An 18,505-nucleotide genomic window follows, 5' to 3' on the forward strand; every position below is an offset into this window, starting at 1 on the left:
TTTTTTTTTCTTTTGAGCAAATGGTGATCATGTTAGAGGCAATGCTTGTTCTTGCAACATATTGGTCAGATCTACCTAGTAAGAGAAGTCATCTTCCATGAACACACATAACAAGATTGTACTTTTTTTTTCTGCTTGAAACTGCCTCAGAAGATGTGTGTTGAAACAGAAATGGCAAAGTTCTATGATTGAAAAAATAGCTTTAAAAACATAAACTGTTATTATGCTGCTATAGATTTTTCTATATCATTTCATAAAAAATTGACATTTCCTTGGTTTCAAAGGCCATTATCATTGTGGCTGTGTTTCATAGACCTTCTGTTCCCACCTTTTAATTAAACTAAGGAAAGCTTTTTGCTTTCAGGATGAGGGCCTGTTTTTTTGTTTACTTATTTGCTTCAATTTCTGAAGATATCCCTTAAACCAGGGGTCCCCAACCCCCGGTCTGTGGACCGGTACCGGGCTGTGGCATGCCAGCAACTAGTCCGTACAAACAAGCAAAGCCCGATCCATGAGATGCAGGCTGCACACAAAACCACACACCCTCCGGTCCGTGGAAAAACCTTTCTCCACGGAATCGGTCCCTGGTGCCCAAAAGGTTAGGAACCTCTGCCTTAAACAACCTTTAGAGCAGGCATCTCAAACTCACGACGTTGCGTGACATCGCAATGGAGTGGGCACATTTTCGGCGTGACGCATCCGGCCTGCGGGCTGGCAGTTTGACCTGCCTGGTTTAGAGGATTGTTCTAATGAATGGCTTGTTGATCATTTTCCCTCTTATTTGATAACCAAAATTTTCCAACTAATTACAGGTGAAAATTCTGGCTCAGAATGAGAATGTTAAGTTGCAAGAAGCCCTGTCCAGTAATTTGAAGAGTGCTGTCATGGCAGCCTTTCTCATGTTGCCGGAAAGTTTCTCTGAAGAAGATCTTTATATGAAGATTGCTGGATTGTCGTACTGTGGTGAGTATGGCTTTTACATTGTTCAATAATTGATTTAAAAAAAAATAAGATAGTAAATGTTAATGAAAGATGTGGACCAACTTTACTTATGTTTCCTAGCATGATAGATGGCTCAGCATATTTGGCAAACTATTAGGAAGAAGTGCTCTGGATCTTTCATATGTATGAGCTTCAGTTACTTTTAGTTCTATTCACTTGGCTGGATACTCCTTTGGCATTTTTCTTTGCATTTGCTCTTTTTTTTGTAGCCCTTCTCTGCCTACATTCTCTACAATTTTTCCCCCTTTCTATGCGTTAACGTATTACTATAACTTTCTCTCATCCTCCTTTTTTCAGTATTCTCTAATATGCATATTTTTCTTCATTCATAGGTGTCTTTGCTTCATCATCCTTTTCCATATTTCCCATTAATGTAACTCCTCATATTTCCGTAATATTCTGTAACATATTCTATTCCAAGCAGTTTCCACTTTTTTTTTTTTACGCTGTCCAGTTTCCATTCATTCCACTCTGAAAATGCAGGACTCATCTTTTTCCTTCTTGCATGCCTTCTACTTTTACAAGAACCAAAGAATAGAGGCTGAATTGAGAGAGATTGATTTCAATTGAGACTTGAAATAAGGAAACTTTCCTGATGTGAGAGCTTTTAAGTAGTGGAATGACCTAAATTTGTAGGCCATTCCTAAACTCCTAAATTTGTAGTTTCTCAAGAAAAGATTAAACAGTCTTTGTCCAGGAAGTTATGAAGATTCTTGCACTGGTCAGGGGGTTAGATACATGACCTTCAAGATCCCTTCCAACCCTATGATTCTTGATTCTTCCATTTTTCTCTTCTTCACTATTTTTCCCCCAAGATCTGCCAAATAAGATTGTATCCCACATTGAAAATGCCCTTTTAACTTTTACTGCTTCTGTCAGTTTATATTTTTATAAATTATCAGGTTGTTTGTACTTTTAGATTCTTTGCTTTAACATATGTCTATTTACAAATAGACATATACTTCAATCATCTATTTTAAAAAGATGTTTATCATCACTATTCTTATTCTTGGACCATCAAATGTTCTCTCACTTATGCATTTATGTGACCTAACAGACTAATTTTTCTCCATCACATTTATTCAGAAAGTTGCACACTTTTCCTCAAACTCATCACTGGTTTTTTCATTATTCCTATCAGGACTTAACACAAGATTAAGGAACCCCAGCATATGGGTTCCTACCTTCATACACAACCACCAAAGTCCAAATGTTTTCTGTATTCATTGTAGCCTAGTCTACATCTCAGCTTCCCTGCATGGTTTCATTGGCTGTAATGTGATATTTGTCACACACATCATAGTAATAAGGACAATTTGGGCATATTGCCAGTGTGCACAGCCATAACCCACTTTTGCGCTTAGCGTGCTTTTATTTTCTACAAGTGAGGGTCTCTTGTTGCCTGTATCCTATCAGCTAGAAAGCACCAATATTACTTTATTTCTTAAATACTTTCATATCTGATTTTCAGCGTAAAGTAGTTGAATGTTTAGATTTTTGTTCAATGTAATACATTTGAGTGTTAAAGGGAGTATTTTACAATGGAAGCTTCTTAATTCAATAGCCCAGGAATTGCAAAGAAAGCTCTTGCACTCCAAACTAGTGAGTATATTATGTTGGGATATGGTGGTGGTGGGGACCTTCAAACCTTCTTTAGAATTTCTTCCTATCAGATCAGGCAGATGACTTTGTTTCAGGAGAGCTCAAGGCATATCCTGCTGGCTGAAACAAATGCTCAAACTGCAATGTCTTTAAATGTGTTTAAGGGGAAAATGGCACTGGCGTTCTGATAAGATCAGTTTGCCCCAACCCCAAAACTTCCATGTTTTGTTGGACCACAAACCCCAACATCCTCAGCCCACATACCTGACCTGTGTGGGGAGGATGGCAGTTAAAATGTAATGTGTCTAGAGAAGAGGCTGGTAGGTGTTATAGGAATGTGGTCTTTCTCTTTATCGCATAGGCCATGGGTGTCATGACGTATTGTGACTTTTTTTTCATTGCCGGAGCTGGGGTGGGTACGGCCTCCGTATGATGCAACCAGCCCGCAGGCCGGCAGTTTGACACCCCTGACATAGGCCATCTCACCATGACTTTTCCAATTGACCAAGGCTCTCTTGAGGAATTCAAATGCAGTTAATATTCTGCCTGCAGTTTCCTAAGCTGCATTTTTCCTAAAAGTAGTTCTTACTGTGTTTGATGGACTTTTAAAAAAAAACAATACATCTGGGAGATAAACTATGCTAATAGGTGTTCCAAAGCCACAGTGTGGGACTCACAACTTAGTGATTTTAAGTGGGGTCTTCTGGCTCAAGGACATGGCTGACTCAGGGATTCTGGGAGTTGAAGTCCATAAGTCATAAAGGAGCCATAGTTCCCCACCCCTGCTTTACTGTAATAATTACTAAGGATAAGACTATAAATCTCAGTTTGCAGCTAGTATTAGAAATCTTGCTAACTGTAAGGCAAACTACATTTCTATAAATAGCTTTTCTATATAAATATTGATAATCTGACTTTGCTTTAGGCGATTTCAGAATGCTCATTGGAGAAGATAAATCAAAGGTTATGAACATAGTGAAACCAAACATGATACATTTTCAGAAGCTCTATAGGCACATTTTGCAAGATAGCCCTCAAGTGATATACAAGCATCAGCTGGGCATATTAGAGGTAAGCAGGTCCCTGTTGCTTTTTTTTTAAATGTAAACTATTTTGCATAGTTGTGTGATATGTTAAATAAAAAGCCACCCATAGCATGGCATGTCCAGGAGTCTTGATTACTTAAGAAATCTGGAAGAATAAGGCATTGTAATTCTGTAATTCTGTTAATGTAATTCTGTTAATCTAAGTCTGGTTGTATTCAAGAGATTCAATTTGGTGTTATAGTTAAAGGCACTAAGGTAGAAAAGGGAGACCAGACTTCTAGCAGGTAACTTTGGGGCAATCATTCTGCCTCAGTCCTAGGAAGAAAACTGACAAAACGCTTCCAAAAAACTGTGTGCAGTTGTCCAGATAGTTGATAGGAGTCAAGCCTGACTCTGGACACACACACAGAAATGTGTTTAAAAAATACCACTGTGTTACATTCTGCTTTCTTGGATGCATGAATCCTGGTTTAATTTACAGTAGTTTTTAGGAAAAATGATTAATCCAGATAAGCAATGAGGATAATATATTTGGTAAAGATCTATAACAAATTAACCAAAGACTAAATAAATCCAAGTTTCATATAGCGAAATTTAACTTATCAGATAAATCATGTTTCATGAATTTATTGGGTTTGCTCAGATTATTGGACCAATTATTGGAAACAGAGTGGCATTTTTGCTATAAATGACAACTGCATGATGATATTTAGCAAAGATTTTAACCTGATGGTTCTGTTGCAGATTATAGATTATAGAAAATAGGATATAATTATTTGCTCAAAATTGGAAAAAGCTCTGTCTGAATTATAAATGTTTAAACCAGTCTTTGAAGATCTGTTTATAAATTGACCAAGGCTATCTGCTTAAGAGTTAAGATTTTCCTTTGTTTACAGTCTCTTCATTTGTCCTGTCATATCATGTATCTTTTTCTCTGCTTACCCAGAGGCTATAGGTTTGTAGATAACCATGTAGGTGGATGACCTCTGAAAGGATTGGGGTGATGCACCCATCCTGGCCCTTCTTTCAACAGCTTTCAATACCATCAACCATGGTATGCTTCTGGACCATCTGAGGTGATTAGAAGTGGGGGGCACCGTTTTGAAGAGGTTCTCCTTCTTCCATGGCTATTGCCAGGAAATGTTGATGGCAAAGAGAGATCCAGCCCTAGGCTTTTATGTGGGGTGCCTCAGGCTCCAGTCTGTCTCCGCTCCAAGGTAACATCTACATGAAACCAGTGGATGGAGTCATTTGATAGGTCCAGTATCCTCAGTATGATGATGATATTGTTACATATTTCAACTTCACACCAGGCAAGTGATGATGTTCAGGTGTTTGCTCACTGCCTGAAGGCTAGAAGAGTCTGGAAGAGAAGAAACCAAATAGAGTGAGCTCATTCCATGTCCCTTTCCTCAGAAGTTGTCATCTGGTACTATCTTGGACTCATCCCTTCTCCATAGCCACCTAACCCTTTAGAATAGTCTTCCATCTGAAATTCAAGTCTCCCTAATCATTTAGCCTTTTGGAAGGCCAGGAAGACTTAGCTATTTCTCCGAGCATAGCACTAGAATGGGGTTGAGCCAGGGAGTCAGTTATATAGGTGATTCTAATGTGGCAGTGAGACTTTCATATGTATGGAAATGGAAAGAGTTACACATTCCCAGAATTGTGAAGTTAATGGATTTGGCAGAGATGGCAAAACTGATGGCTTTGATTAAAGAAAAGACTTTGCCTAGGTTTATATCTACTTGGAAATCACTTTTGGACTTTTTGCTTGAAAATGAAAGATGAAATTTTAACTGTAGGATTTGATAGAACTGTTTGTGATTATAGAAGTACTATGTATTATGGTTAACGTTAAGATCATTTTATGTATTTTATGCTTTTATCTGTACTGAAGAAAATCAGAAGTTACTCTTTTTCTATATTTTTCTTCTCTTTTTCTACAACCCCAATTTTGTTTCTTCCCTTACCCACTTTTTCCTTTTTTTCCCTTGTATTTTATATTTTGTTAAAATTTAAAAAGTCTTAGGACAAAAATGGGTGAATCTGATGCCTTGGTGGGAAAAGTAGGAAAGTGTTTTTATGTTTTTACCAGTTGCAGCCTAAGTTCATTTAGTAAGATAGGTAGCCATGTAAGTTCTTTAAATAAGTAAATTTCTGAATGCAGACAACCCAGGTCCAGTCATTGGAGTCTCATATTTAAAACATCAAATTTCAGATGGCAATGAAGACCTAGCTCAAAATGCAGATACAATTTTGAGTCAAATCAATCAGCTCCTACTGGGCTGGATGTACCAATATTCATAGTACATTGTGCCCTTTTATGCGATGAATGGACCATGAAGGAAATTCAGTGCTCCATGCACACAACCTGTGTGAGCTGGCAACTTGGTTTAAGATGGGGCTGCTAATTCTCAATGTTGTTGTTAAAGGAAAACAAGCTATGTCTGCTTCTTTTTTTATCTTTAGATAGATAAAAGTCCAGAAGGTCAGTTTGCACAACTTATGGCTTTACCAAGAACCCTACAGCAAAAAATAACTTCTATCAAGGATCCTCCAGGGAAGAACAGAGATGTGGAAGAAATTTTATTACAAATCGCCCATGACCCTGACTGTAGATTTGTGGTACACCAAGGTAGGTTTTAATAATTCATTTGCAGAAATGAATGTTTTAGAATCAGTCTTGTATATAGTAGTTTCAGAATGCATAGTTTTTAAACTTTGATGTGTATTTTTTTTATAAAAAAAAAAACCCTATGTGGCTGGAAATGAGCAGTGGTATCAAAGCTGATGATGTAATTGATACTTTTTGTATCAGACCATTTTAGAATCTCTAAAGACTAATTCAAAATGCTGTGCTCTTATGCCAAAGCTTAGTCATGCCTAACAAGCTTCTCTCCATATATTTTTCCTACAATTTCTACTTCCAGATTCCCTCTTTCGGGTTATTTGGCTCACGAACCACTTACCATAGAACACGCAGAACTATCACTGGCTGTGTCCCATTCATTGGTTGCACCATTCATTGGGCCTTGGCCAATGGCCACCTGAATAAACTACAGCTCCTCAGGCAGAACTTGTGGGCTGAACCCGGGAGCTAGTTGTGTCCATAAAGTACTTAGAACTTCCAGCTTTGTGCCTGGGGGCGGGATTATGAACATACTTGAATGATCTCACTCGTCTATTAAATACACAAAATGATTACCTACCATGTTAATGTTCTGATAAGTCTATATACTGTAAAAGGAAAAATTAATTATCCCTATGAGTTCCAAGAACAGGGAGGTGACCCAAAGGAGAAATCCGAGAAATGTGATGATGTGTTTAACAAGAAAAGATAGATAAGATAAAATAACCTTTATTGTCATTTTTTTTTTTACTGTGGGCACAACGGCACACATCAAAAATGAAATTTAGTTGCCCGCTCTCAAAGTGAAACACATACGTGACACACACCTAAACATACTATGAACATACTAGGATGGAAGTGGGATGGCTACTGGGTGGCACCAGAATACTAGAGGTGGGCACAATGCTAAGGTACAAAACCTGCTTGAAAGATTTGGGTGTTGCCTCTTGGCCCAGCTGTCATACTTAATGACCGCTAGTCCACTTGGTCCTTATTGCAATAGGTTGTTGAAATGTAAGAATTGAATCTGTGTGTCAAATTTAAATAAACCTCTGGATCCTAAAGTGAGAATTTTGTTGTGTGTTCTCTCTTGTTTCTCTTTAACAATTTTTCCCTGACAATACACCACTGTGCTTGAAAGTATATGAATTCTTATTTTTGGCAACATGCTGGTTCTTTAGAAACCTGAGTTTGGTAACTCTTTTATTGTAAAAAATAATCCCTATTTCAAGGGATTTGGCTCAAAAGTCACTTATTATATAATATGCAGAACTATCACTGGATATGTCCCATTCACTGTTCATTGGGTCTTAGCCAATAACCCATAGCTCCTCAGGGTTGAATTTGTGGGCTGACTTTGGGATTTAGTTATGTCCAGTGACGGACTTAGAATTCCAGCTCTCAGCCTAAATTTCTCACTATCTTAAATACTATAACTGTGGTGTTTGCAAAGCAACACAGCCATAGTTGTCAGGAAGATCACCAGCAAACCATGTAGTCTGGTTATATTAAATGGTTTCTATTAATATAGGGCAAAGAGGTGAACAATTTGCTTGGAAAAGTTTAATCAGATATCTGTCTGCCTCTTACTCTCTTGACTAATTAGATTAACTAATTAAACTATAATTAGTTTCAGCTGAAGGGGATTTCTGGGTGGGTCCTACAAGTAATTGCTGCCAGTTTGACAGCAATGGCCCCCAGTTTCTCTGACTGAGAAATATTTGCTTGATCCTGATGACTATCACAGCATTCATCCAGTCACACACGTCTCCTTTGGGGGGAAATTGTTCAGTTTCAGGTGTCTGAAGATTCTCAATCATCCAGGACATGGTTGTCCCAAAAGTGCTTTTTCCAAAAGGCAACTGGACTTCCTTAGTTTTTTTCTTTGAAAAATTTTGCTTCAGTTCAGAACTGAAGAAGCTTCTTAGATAAGAAAAAAATCCAAGAAAGTCCAGTTGCCTTTTGGAAAAAGCTCCTTTGGTTCAGTTTCAGGATTCTTAAATGAACTTTCATGAACCCTTTTCTGAAAAGGACTTAATACAAAAATCATTGCTAGCCTGTTTTTTCTGCCTTTCTGGGTAACTTTGATGTAAAGGCCGCTGTCATTTATTAGATTGCCTTTATGCTGGGGTTGGGAGGTGTTGTAATTTGGAATTCTAAAATAGAACAGTAAATAGATTCTGGCCAGAGGGATTAAGCACACTATAGTCAAAATAGAGAAGCTAGTCAAACCAAGCTTCAGTGGTCCAGATGTGTGATTTGAATCAGCATTCAAGGAAGGTAAAGACAAGACCACCAACTGATGTTCACTGTCTCAATGGATAGCTTTTTATACTATTTCAAGCCCAGCTGAGGTGTATGATTCTTGCTTAGAGTGCAGAGCTCCTTAGGAATAATAGTAACTCCTGAGTAGACCACTGTTCCCACAAGATTCTTCCCTGCATCTTTGTCCTTTCATGTTTTCTGCATTTTTTTATGCTATCTATGCGGTGCTGTTGAGGGCTTGAGCGGTTAGATGAGCTAATCTTGTTTGGAGTCAAAGGAAACAGGCCCAGGCCTGCAGGCTGTTAGTTTTTCCCTAATCCTGTACCGGCAGGAGCTTGGCCGTTGGGATTTAGTGGTTTTTACTGCCACGTTTGGCTCTATTTCTTTTTTCTCATTAGCCATCCGAGCAGGCCACCACAAGACCCTCCAGGTGAGAGCAATTTTAGCTGGTAAAATGCAATGAGTTCCTATTAAGGAAAGTGAAGCCCGTTGCTGTTCTTATGAGGCAACTTGACCATGACTATCAAACATGGGGCTATAACAATCCCAAAGGCTACTGAATGACCAAAGAGAGTTTTCTCTATTTCTTTGCTGCTATATAGTGTTTTTTAACCATATACTACTCTAGGATCTCTTAGGGAAGAACATGCCTCGTAATACTTCAAATTAATAACAAGTTATGGTTAACAATTTCATCAGAAATAGAAAATAGCTGTGATTGGCTGCAGGGCAAAACTTGAATTTTATTTGCGAAGATCACTTCATTACACAGAGCAGTAATTGAATATTCGTTTATTATAATGTGTAATATATTAAAAATATTGGAGTAAACATGTGAATCTCCCCAACAAAATAAAAATATACAGTGTTTGGTGGGATAATCACCTGGTTATTCTGCCAAATGTGGTTTAATGTGTTTCTAGAATATTTAATGTTTAACCCCTTTTAAAAAAAAATAATCCCAAGAATAACATCTGTTTATTTTCTCCTTCTCTCCATGCCTCCTCCTCCTCTTCCCCCCCCCAGGTATTTCAAGAATTGTGGGATTGTCCAGCCTAATTCAGAGTGCTAAAACCACCCTAACAGCTGGTAAGAACTTGCGTGCAGTGTTTTTCCAGATAAATCTTGCATTCGAACATACAAAAGTGTTTTTTACAAAAGAAAAGGCTGAAAAATGAATAAAAAAAATTATCAATAGAGACCAATGATTCAAATTGTTTAAAATGCTAATACTGTAGCTGTTGTTTTCTGCACCTTCCAAACCTGACTACCATGTTTCCCCGAAAATAAGACCTGCCCCGAAAATAAGACCTAGCTTGATTTTTGGGCTTGGGCCTAATATAAGCCCTACTCCCAAAATAAGCTCTACTTAAGCCACCCGCCCATTCCTTCACACCGTTGGTTGCTAGACACAAAGCATGGGGGAGGCAGGAGAAGCTGCCGTATGCACCCTGCAACCGCTTACCTTGCTGAAGGGCCCCTGCAGCCAGGCCTACCATGTCCCGACACCCGTCGCGCCTCACCTGTTCGGCTTCTCCCATTTTCTCCTTCTTCCTCCTCCTTTGAACAGCCCTTCGCTCCCGGTACTACGTTTTCAGTCCCAGATCTCGGTTTATCTGGAGCATATGCAGAGGGTCTTTGGAAATGAAGCCCCGCAATGATCAGGACTCTGCTTGTCCGCGGAGCTTCTTCAGAGCAACCCAGCTTCTGCCTCAACCATTCCTTGGCAGCTGGGCCCATTCTGCATTTGCCCTGCCTGCCTGTCGCCTCTTTAACGCACTCAGATCTGCCCTGAGAAGCAGTCTCGAAGTCACCCAGCAAATTTCGGGCTGTGCGGGGACTGAATCTGAGTTTTGCTCCTAAGCTATCATCTTCCATGCCCGATTGATCTTCATTTCTTGGGAGACCGTCACGCTGCCAGACCCCTTCCTTTCCCCCTCCTCCCGCCCTAAAAATCAGCATGCACCTGCCTACCTCGGTGACAATGATGTTGTCTTACAGTACTGATAGTACTCTCGACTGAACTCCCAGCCATCCAGACACTTCTGCCCCACCTGGCTGAGATTGACATTGGGCTCCAGGTTCCTGGCAGAGAAGTTGACCAGGGCCAAAAGGCAGTAGTGGCTACAGAGGCTCCACACCTAAACGGGTGCAGGCACATGGGGCAGCTCCCCCTGACCTGCCAAGCCTTGCGGCAGTGGCACCATCCTGCCGCGAGCGGCCAAATGCAGCCGCAGAAGGGGGGCAGCATGGAAGTCCTTGCTCCCACGGCAAGGTACCAGTAAGCAGAGCATGTAGGGGAGATCTCCCACCTGTCAAGCCTTGCAGAAGCGGCACCATCCTTCCGCGAGCGACCTACTATTAAAACGGCCGCAGAACAAGTGGGAAGTCTGGCTGCGGTGTGGGAGCCTGCAGCATGGTACCAGTAAGTACAGTGCGTGAGGCAGATTTCCCCCTCCCCACCAGCCAAGCCTTGTGTTACCGGTAGCGGTACTGGCGTGATGCATCATGTAGCATCCTGCCCTGCTGCGAGCAGCAGAAAGCGATCGCATAACAAGTGGGGTGGCGTGGGGAGGGTGCCACCACAGGGCAAAACAGTTATCAGGGAAAGGAAAAATAAAACCTACCCCGAAAATAAGACCTAGTGCCTCTTTTGGAGGCCAAAACAATATTAAGACCGGGTCTTATTTTCGGGGAAACACAGTAGTACTGGGTACCAAGCAGGCAATAAGCAATTATTACCTGCCATTGAGAGTCCCCATTCTAATATCTCAGTTTTGGGGCCTTTCTTTCTCTCTGTTAACAAAGCTGCTGTGTGTTATTGGACTACTGAAAAATAATTCTGTGTTTATTGGTTAAGGTGATAGGTCGTATGAGTTAATGAGTTATTAAGCTAGGCACTGTGTAATCTAATGTAGTTCTAAAAAGTACTTCAAGTATTAAACAACACTTAACTCATAGCTTTAATTGCAGTTATTTTAGTTGGCTTTGTTTTTTGCTTTTGTATGTTGCTTGTTGATGTGGGTTTTTCAAGCCTTCTCTAGATAGAACACTCCTAAAACTGTGCCTAAACTTTATGATGGCAGCTATGTTTATTAGAGCAGTGAAAGTGGTAATGTTTCAACAGTTTGTGGTAGTAAAACCACATATTGCTGACAGTATGACATATGTTCCTAGTATAATTTGGGCAAAATGTTTAAAAAAACATTTTGCAAAACTTTCTTAAAATCTAAGCTTATAGAAAACTGTTGTCTGCTGAGATTGGAGTCATTTCCAACTCTTTGCAGAGACTGAATTTGAAACTTATATATACAAATATTTTTTAATCACAGAACTGCAATACTTTCCCAGCTGTAACGTTTTCCATGGAATTGAAGTTAGAGCTTCCCATGAGGAGAATGGGGTCTGCTGCCAATAACACAGTCACGGTTTTGCATTTCCCCTGTCCCCTCTGTAATGGGTAGGACAGTTTCATTTAACATCGAAATCCTGAGCTATTTTCCAGTCATTAGCAATAACTGATAGAAAGAAAGAAATATAATGGCCATAGATTAAGAGGTAAGTCAGTCTACATCTTACTGGGAGCGCGAGATGCCTGGGAAAGCAAGACATGGCATTGCTTTTTCTAGAAATATTAAAGATACAGCCCTGCTTTGAGAGGACTTGAATGTTTTCAGTATTATATTTTTGTTGGGATAAAATATTTTTCTTTCTTCACTGTATGTCCATGTAGAAGTTAGTTTTTTTTACATGTTTTACTGTCATCCTTAATTTTATCAACAAAGAAAGGAAGCATATAAAAATGAGAGTGTTGTGCTTTTTTATTGCTTTCTTTTCCGGGTTTATGAATATTATGAAACCTTTTTTGTCAAGTTTCTAATAGTCTGCAGTGCTTTCTGTGATGAACTGATCTCAGTTGAGATAATTCTTCCCATGTCTGCCACTTCAGCCAGTTCCTAGAACCTGCATAATGGAGCATTCGCCCTGTGGTCAAAGCTTGTTAATTGGTAGGAATCCCTGTATAACCTGAATCTGGATAGTTAACTTATTCTGATTTACTGATAAGTTGAATGGCCTCTCTGCATCAATGCAGTGACTGTAGCAGTGCAGCAGATGTTTTAAGATATAAGCCCAATTAAGTTTGACTGTTGTGTGGGTGTTTTTCATATATTTTGCTATGAACAGAGATACAGGTTTAACCACTTAGCCATCCTTCTCTTGTTACAGCTGTAATTCTTCTAATGAGGCTTTGAACTAGCACAGACCTGCATGACTATTATTTTTCATGTTACATTATCCACCCATCTCCTACACCCCTTTTCCTCTTTCCCACACAGACTTTATTCAGATTTTAATGGCAGCAGGCTTGAGGCAGTATCTTCAGGCCAGACATTACGTTAGTAATTTGCCTTTCACCTCTCTAGTCTCACCAGCTACCAAAATCTCAGCAGGATTCTGAATGTGGTTGGTAATTAGATCCTGCTAGGTTGTAAATGTTAAATGTTGATGGGTTGCCATGCAGCAGTTACCTCTTTCAGTCAAATACCTGGATTTATAAACCTGGAAGAACAAGTAAAATGGTCCTTGCTAAGTTCTGCATTGCATACACACCATCTAGGGCAGGGGTGTTAAATTCGCAATGTCATGTGACGTGTCGTGACTTTTTTGCCATTGCCGGCAATAGGGTGGGTGCGGTTTCACTATGATGCATCCGGCCCATGGGCCGGTAGTTTTGACACCCCTGATCTAGGATTTATTATGTAGCTGGCAGGTTCTGCTTACAAACAATGGTAAAAAATACAAAGGCCTTCAACCATTTAACAGGATTTCCTTTCATCTTGCACAGCCCATGTGGCTTTAAACTAGCTTGATCCCTATTATTTTGTTTACTTTTAGAAGTCCTATTTAGCTCTTCAAGAAAAAAAGGCTGTATGTTTTCTAAAATCTGTAACAAGACTTGGGGTCTGGTTTCTATTAGAAATGGCATCATCCATTGATTTATTTTTCTTCTTGCTCTTATGGCATATAAGGCTCTGAAATGCTTGCAATTTAGATATTTCACAAAAAAAGAATACATTTGGCAACCTTATGTGAAATAAAATAAGCTTTCTTATATTTGCAGTAATGATCTTGTGTCAGGTATAGCTTTTTGTGAAAAGCATACAGTCCTATGGATCTTGAGTATGTGTGTGGGAGCAAGGGGGTTAGGAGGAGAAGTGGACAGATATGCATTTGTAAATGCACACATACACATATACACAAAAGTGTATATGTATATCTTCATATATAAATATAACTATAAATAAATATATTTGTCTAGATAAAAAATCTAGACAAGGTTGTTTCTGATGTTATCCCGAATATAGCACCAGTATTGAAGAAGAAATGCTTCTATATTCGGGATAACATCAGAAGCAACCTTGTCTAGTTTTTTTATTTTATTTATTCTTTTTCGTTGGCTTAGTGCCATTCTTGTACATCTAGTTTGTGACCTCTCCCATTTTATGAAAGAGATTCTGCAAAATTACTTCAGAAGCGTCCACCCAAAGGTATTGTGGGTGTCACGTATCTAATATCTTTCTCTTCTGAAAGGTGGAGTTCTCTACTTCATGAGTTCTGAGGATTGATGTCCTCTTCCCTAAATAACAATTCAGATGAAGAGGTCAAAGGACTTGAAGGAAAAGAATCGAACTAACTGAACTGTCACAACAAATTTCAGCATAATACAATTTAAATTACGTAGTGTGTCATATAAAGTATTGGATAAAAGATGTTGTTTTGTATATTACTCTGAGCATTAGAAGTTACAAAATAATTACATATATTCTTCAGGTATTAAAAGCTTGTCTGGTGGCCAAACCCCATGATAGCCTATTCATGCATAAAGCAAAGGATGTGTCTATATGAGGCAATACCAGGTGGCCTTCAGTCCTACCTGAAGTGGAAACCTTCCATAAGATATATTTTGCACTGTCCAAATGCAAAACAGTAGCTGCATCAACATCAGGGAAAAAGCTACCTGCAGTCCTGCTGCACTTCATTAACTGAGAAGAGGGTTTATTTTTATCTGAAACTTCTAAAAGGTGCCTCTGATGGGCTTGGTTTCCTTGAGGGGATTCCTGAATAGTTTATAATATTTACTGACAAATATACTGGTTGAACAGGCAGGGTTAGCTCCTAAAACAACACTGGTATCCAACAGCAGGCAGGCTAGAATCTAGGCATTCTTTCAACATCTAAACCTGTAATGTATGCCCTACCTGGATGAGGGGAATCTTGGACACCTGGAGAAGTTGTGTAGCCTTGCATGGCTCATCTGTCCTTGGACAAATAATTTTTGAGAAAACATACACAGGAAGATACTCTACCAACTTTTTTAGAATGCAATCAGAATCCAGGAACCTTAAGCTATATTAGGCCAGTGAGATTCTAGACTCTTTCTCCTTTGTCACATAAGCACAATAACACTGATCTTGCCTGCAGCTTAGTACATGTTATGGTTGTTTGGCTATAATTCACATTTCTAAATCCATCTTTAGCAGTACAATATACATAGTGATAGCCATAGTGAGGAAAATTCACTAACTTGGAACTAAACACTACAACAGGGTCTGTAATGAAATATTGTCCTTCAGAGTGCTCTTGCTTAGACTGTAAATCAGCCAGTTATGTCTTCTTTCATAGTATTTTATTCCATTTTGCCTTTTTTCAACATTGCCCCCTGAACACATGCAGTTCTCCTTGTTAGAAGAGGTTGCTTTCTTTTTGTTCTATTTCTCAATTGTATTTTTTTGTTCTGAAATAATCTTTATTTTTCCCTTATACACAGATATTTGCCCAGACATTTGCTAGTTGTATATAGAAGTTAACCTTTATTTTGTAGGGGTGTGTGTGGGGGAGAGAGAGAGAGATGTCCATGTGAGTTTTTATGCCTAGAATCAATTACTCCATAACTTCCATTTTGCTGAACTAAAATGTCAAGGTTCTCTCTCCATTTGTACTAGCCAATATTGGGAATTATCATTTATAAGAGCAGCATCTAAAAGGGGACACGTTCCCTATCTGAGGGTTATGTAGACAATTATATAGACCAAGTGGCTTTAGGTGGATGGAGCTTCCAATTCCAGGACTTGGTCATTTTTAGTGCTGGATGGGATTATACTATCCCAGACAGACCTGGTACACAATCTGGGGATTCTGCTTGCTGAGCAGGTGGCAGTCATGGCTAGGAAAGCCTTTGTGGAACTTTGTGTTGTGCACCAGTTGTGCCCTTTTCTGAATCGGGAGCCCTGTGCTCAGTCACTCAGGCCCTGATCATCTCACACTTGAACTGCAATGTACTCTACCTGGAACTATCCTTGAACAGTATCTGTCAGCTTCAGCTGGTGCAGAACCTAGTTGCGCATGCAGTTCTTGGGGCTACTAGGGTGGCCCATGTTACACCGCTGTTCTGCGAACAGTTTGCTTCTGGATCTAATTCAAGATGTTGGTTATCACCTTTAAAGCTGTTCATTGCATGAGTTCAGGTTGTCTGAGGAACCATTTCACCCCAATGGGACTAGCCCACCTCACCCATGCTGGCTGAAGGGCATGCTGGGTACGTCGTCTGCCAAGGAATTTCAGCATAGCACCCACATAAGAGTGCATCTACTCTTTCGATCTTCCAAAAGGGCTTGAGATCATGGCTGTGCTAAAACTGACCTGGGCTCCAATATGATGTGGCATTTTGGAAGTGACTAATGGATTAGATAACACCCCACCTTCCCCCCTTGCACACTTTGCTTCCTCCCTCTCAGTCAATTTTATTTTAACCAAACTTTAAAATTTAAATTTAAGATCTCTATTGTTTTAATGTTTTAGACTACATTTAATTGAATGATTATAAGTCGCCTCTGGCGAGATGAACGGCATATAAGTTTAATAATAAAATAAAAATACTGCATTCCTAATATTGGAATTTCACCAGAAGTGCTGAACATTACTTGTACTTTGGTATACATTCAATTAGAGATAGAACTGTGGGAAAGGTATCAAAATTAAGGCACCTGCAGTAGTAAAAATCAAGGTGGGCAGAGGAAGAAAGAGTGAAGCTTCTAATGGAAAAGACAGAATTTTTATTGCTGTTGTTGTCTTAGTAAAGAGTTCCCAAAATGGTCAAAGACTTAAATGTACTGTAGACCCCAGATGGTGCTTACAACATTAGTTATTCAAGTTAAAATCGAGGGCATGGACAAAAGTGAATAGAAATACAAATAAGTCATGTTGTATTTACGGGTCAAAATTTATTCCTGTCCATAGGGATATCCCTTGTGGGGTATGAATAGGATCTTTCCATAGTGCTTAGGGCCTATGCTTATATTCATTTTAATAAATATTGCTTTGCTTCATTTTAAGTGAACAAAATATTCTGTACTACATGCATATGGCATTAATGGCACATAATAAATGAAACAGCAGCTGCTTTGTAAGGTTATATGGAAGTGAAAAATAGAATCAGACTGCTCTATTAGACTTAGATGTATCCTCAAAGGATGGGGGAATGGTTTCATTTACATAGAATGAAAATAGCAATAAGCTTAGGAAGTGACAAAATGCAAAACTAAGAAGGAACTATTTTGGCAATTCTGTACATATGCTATATAATTACATAGTAACACAAAAAAGCTGACTAAAATCTTGAAGATTTGCCTTCTCCTTCTCTGGAGTCTGGACTCACGAGAGACAGCAGGGTAAGACTGAGAAACTAACCTTTTCAGAAATGAATTAAGAAGTACTTTAACAGATTAATGGGCCAATGACTCTTGTCAAATAGGCTAAAGAGTTAACCATGAAATTGTAGGGTGATTTACCAGGTAATACAGAACACCAGAATACAAAAACTCCTGGGTAATCGATTAAAGTTATTCTTTGGCTTTCTAATGTATAAGTTGATATTAACAGAGAATAAGAATCAAGGGTGATCATGAAAAAGGAGAGCGTTTTTTTTTAGTGTCATATAAAGTTCCTTAATATATATTAATGCTAGTAATATAAGCAAGAAAAGTCACAAAACCAAATATAATAATTTATAATAATTTGTAACAGCAATTAAACCAGGAAAGCAACTTCCTGATAATAATACTGTATCTTAAAATAAAAATCTGTTACTTTGCATTTGAATAGTAAGACTCCTAGCAATTTTGAATGAGAAAAAGTGTTTGTTACCTCTGTATAACTGCTGTAATCAATTATCACAATAAATTCTCTAATGAATTTATGCTTCAGTACCCCATGTAGCATCTCAGCAGCCAGTAGGTTGACATAGCTAAATTTATGAATGTAGGGGATTAAATTCTAGCCCATTTAAATTTTCCATCCATTATTTACATAATATTTCTTCATTTAAAGGGATGAAAAAATCATTGATCTACAGCATGAAGAAGATGTACAAAATGTCAAAGGGATGGTTCAGAAAATCATGACATCTGTGAAGTTAAAGCTTTGAAAAACCTGATCTTGTGACTAAAGGATATTCTAATTCTGTTTTTACATCACTTTGGAGGACAAAGCATCTTCTTCAGTTTGGAGAAACTTTGTTGTATTATTTATTTTCAGACAATTTTTCAGGGAAGATAACAGATTAAGATTAAAAAAATTTCCTGCTTCTTTGAAGATTATCTGGAATGATTTTCTCCTATACTTATCATTTTTCTAACTTTTTCACTGACAGCTTGTTTTACATGTGTTGTGCATGTAACATCTTCAAAATGTCCTTCTTTCCAAGGCCTTATTTTTTTTTTAATCACATTTGGTTTAAGAGTTTTGTCATCCTTCTGTTTTTGCATCATTCGCTTTACCGAGAACTTGTAATGGTCTTGTCATATAGCTTAAGAAACACTGAATAGCAATGCACTGAATTCTTTTGCTTCTGGCACTTCTGCTGTGTAGACACACATATCAAGTAACTTTGAGAAAGGTC

At 38.7% G+C, this 18,505-nt stretch overlaps 1 protein-coding gene across 1 annotated transcript in view; it reads left to right on the top strand.

Annotated features, from left to right (window-relative positions):
* TAMM41 (TAM41 mitochondrial translocator assembly and maintenance homolog) overlaps positions 1 to 18,167 on the top strand; it is a 25,722-nt gene extending 7,555 nt beyond the window's left edge. The window contains exons 4-8 of the mRNA XM_015824611.1: positions 813 to 963; positions 3,530 to 3,675; positions 6,123 to 6,288; positions 9,574 to 9,636; positions 17,935 to 18,167. Of these exons, the coding sequence (XP_015680097.1) occupies positions 813 to 963; positions 3,530 to 3,675; positions 6,123 to 6,288; positions 9,574 to 9,636; positions 17,935 to 18,008 (600 nt within the window). The 3' untranslated portion in view covers positions 18,009 to 18,167. The remainder of the gene's footprint in view (positions 1 to 812; positions 964 to 3,529; positions 3,676 to 6,122; positions 6,289 to 9,573; positions 9,637 to 17,934) is intronic.
* The last annotated feature ends 338 nt before the right edge of the window (positions 18,168 to 18,505 follow it).

The sequence above is a fragment of the Protobothrops mucrosquamatus genome, unplaced genomic scaffold, assembly GCF_001527695.2.
Source record: "Protobothrops mucrosquamatus isolate PMUCROS unplaced genomic scaffold, P.Mucros_1.0 scaffold2292, whole genome shotgun sequence".
Classification (NCBI taxonomy): domain Eukaryota; kingdom Metazoa; phylum Chordata; class Lepidosauria; order Squamata; family Viperidae; genus Protobothrops; species Protobothrops mucrosquamatus.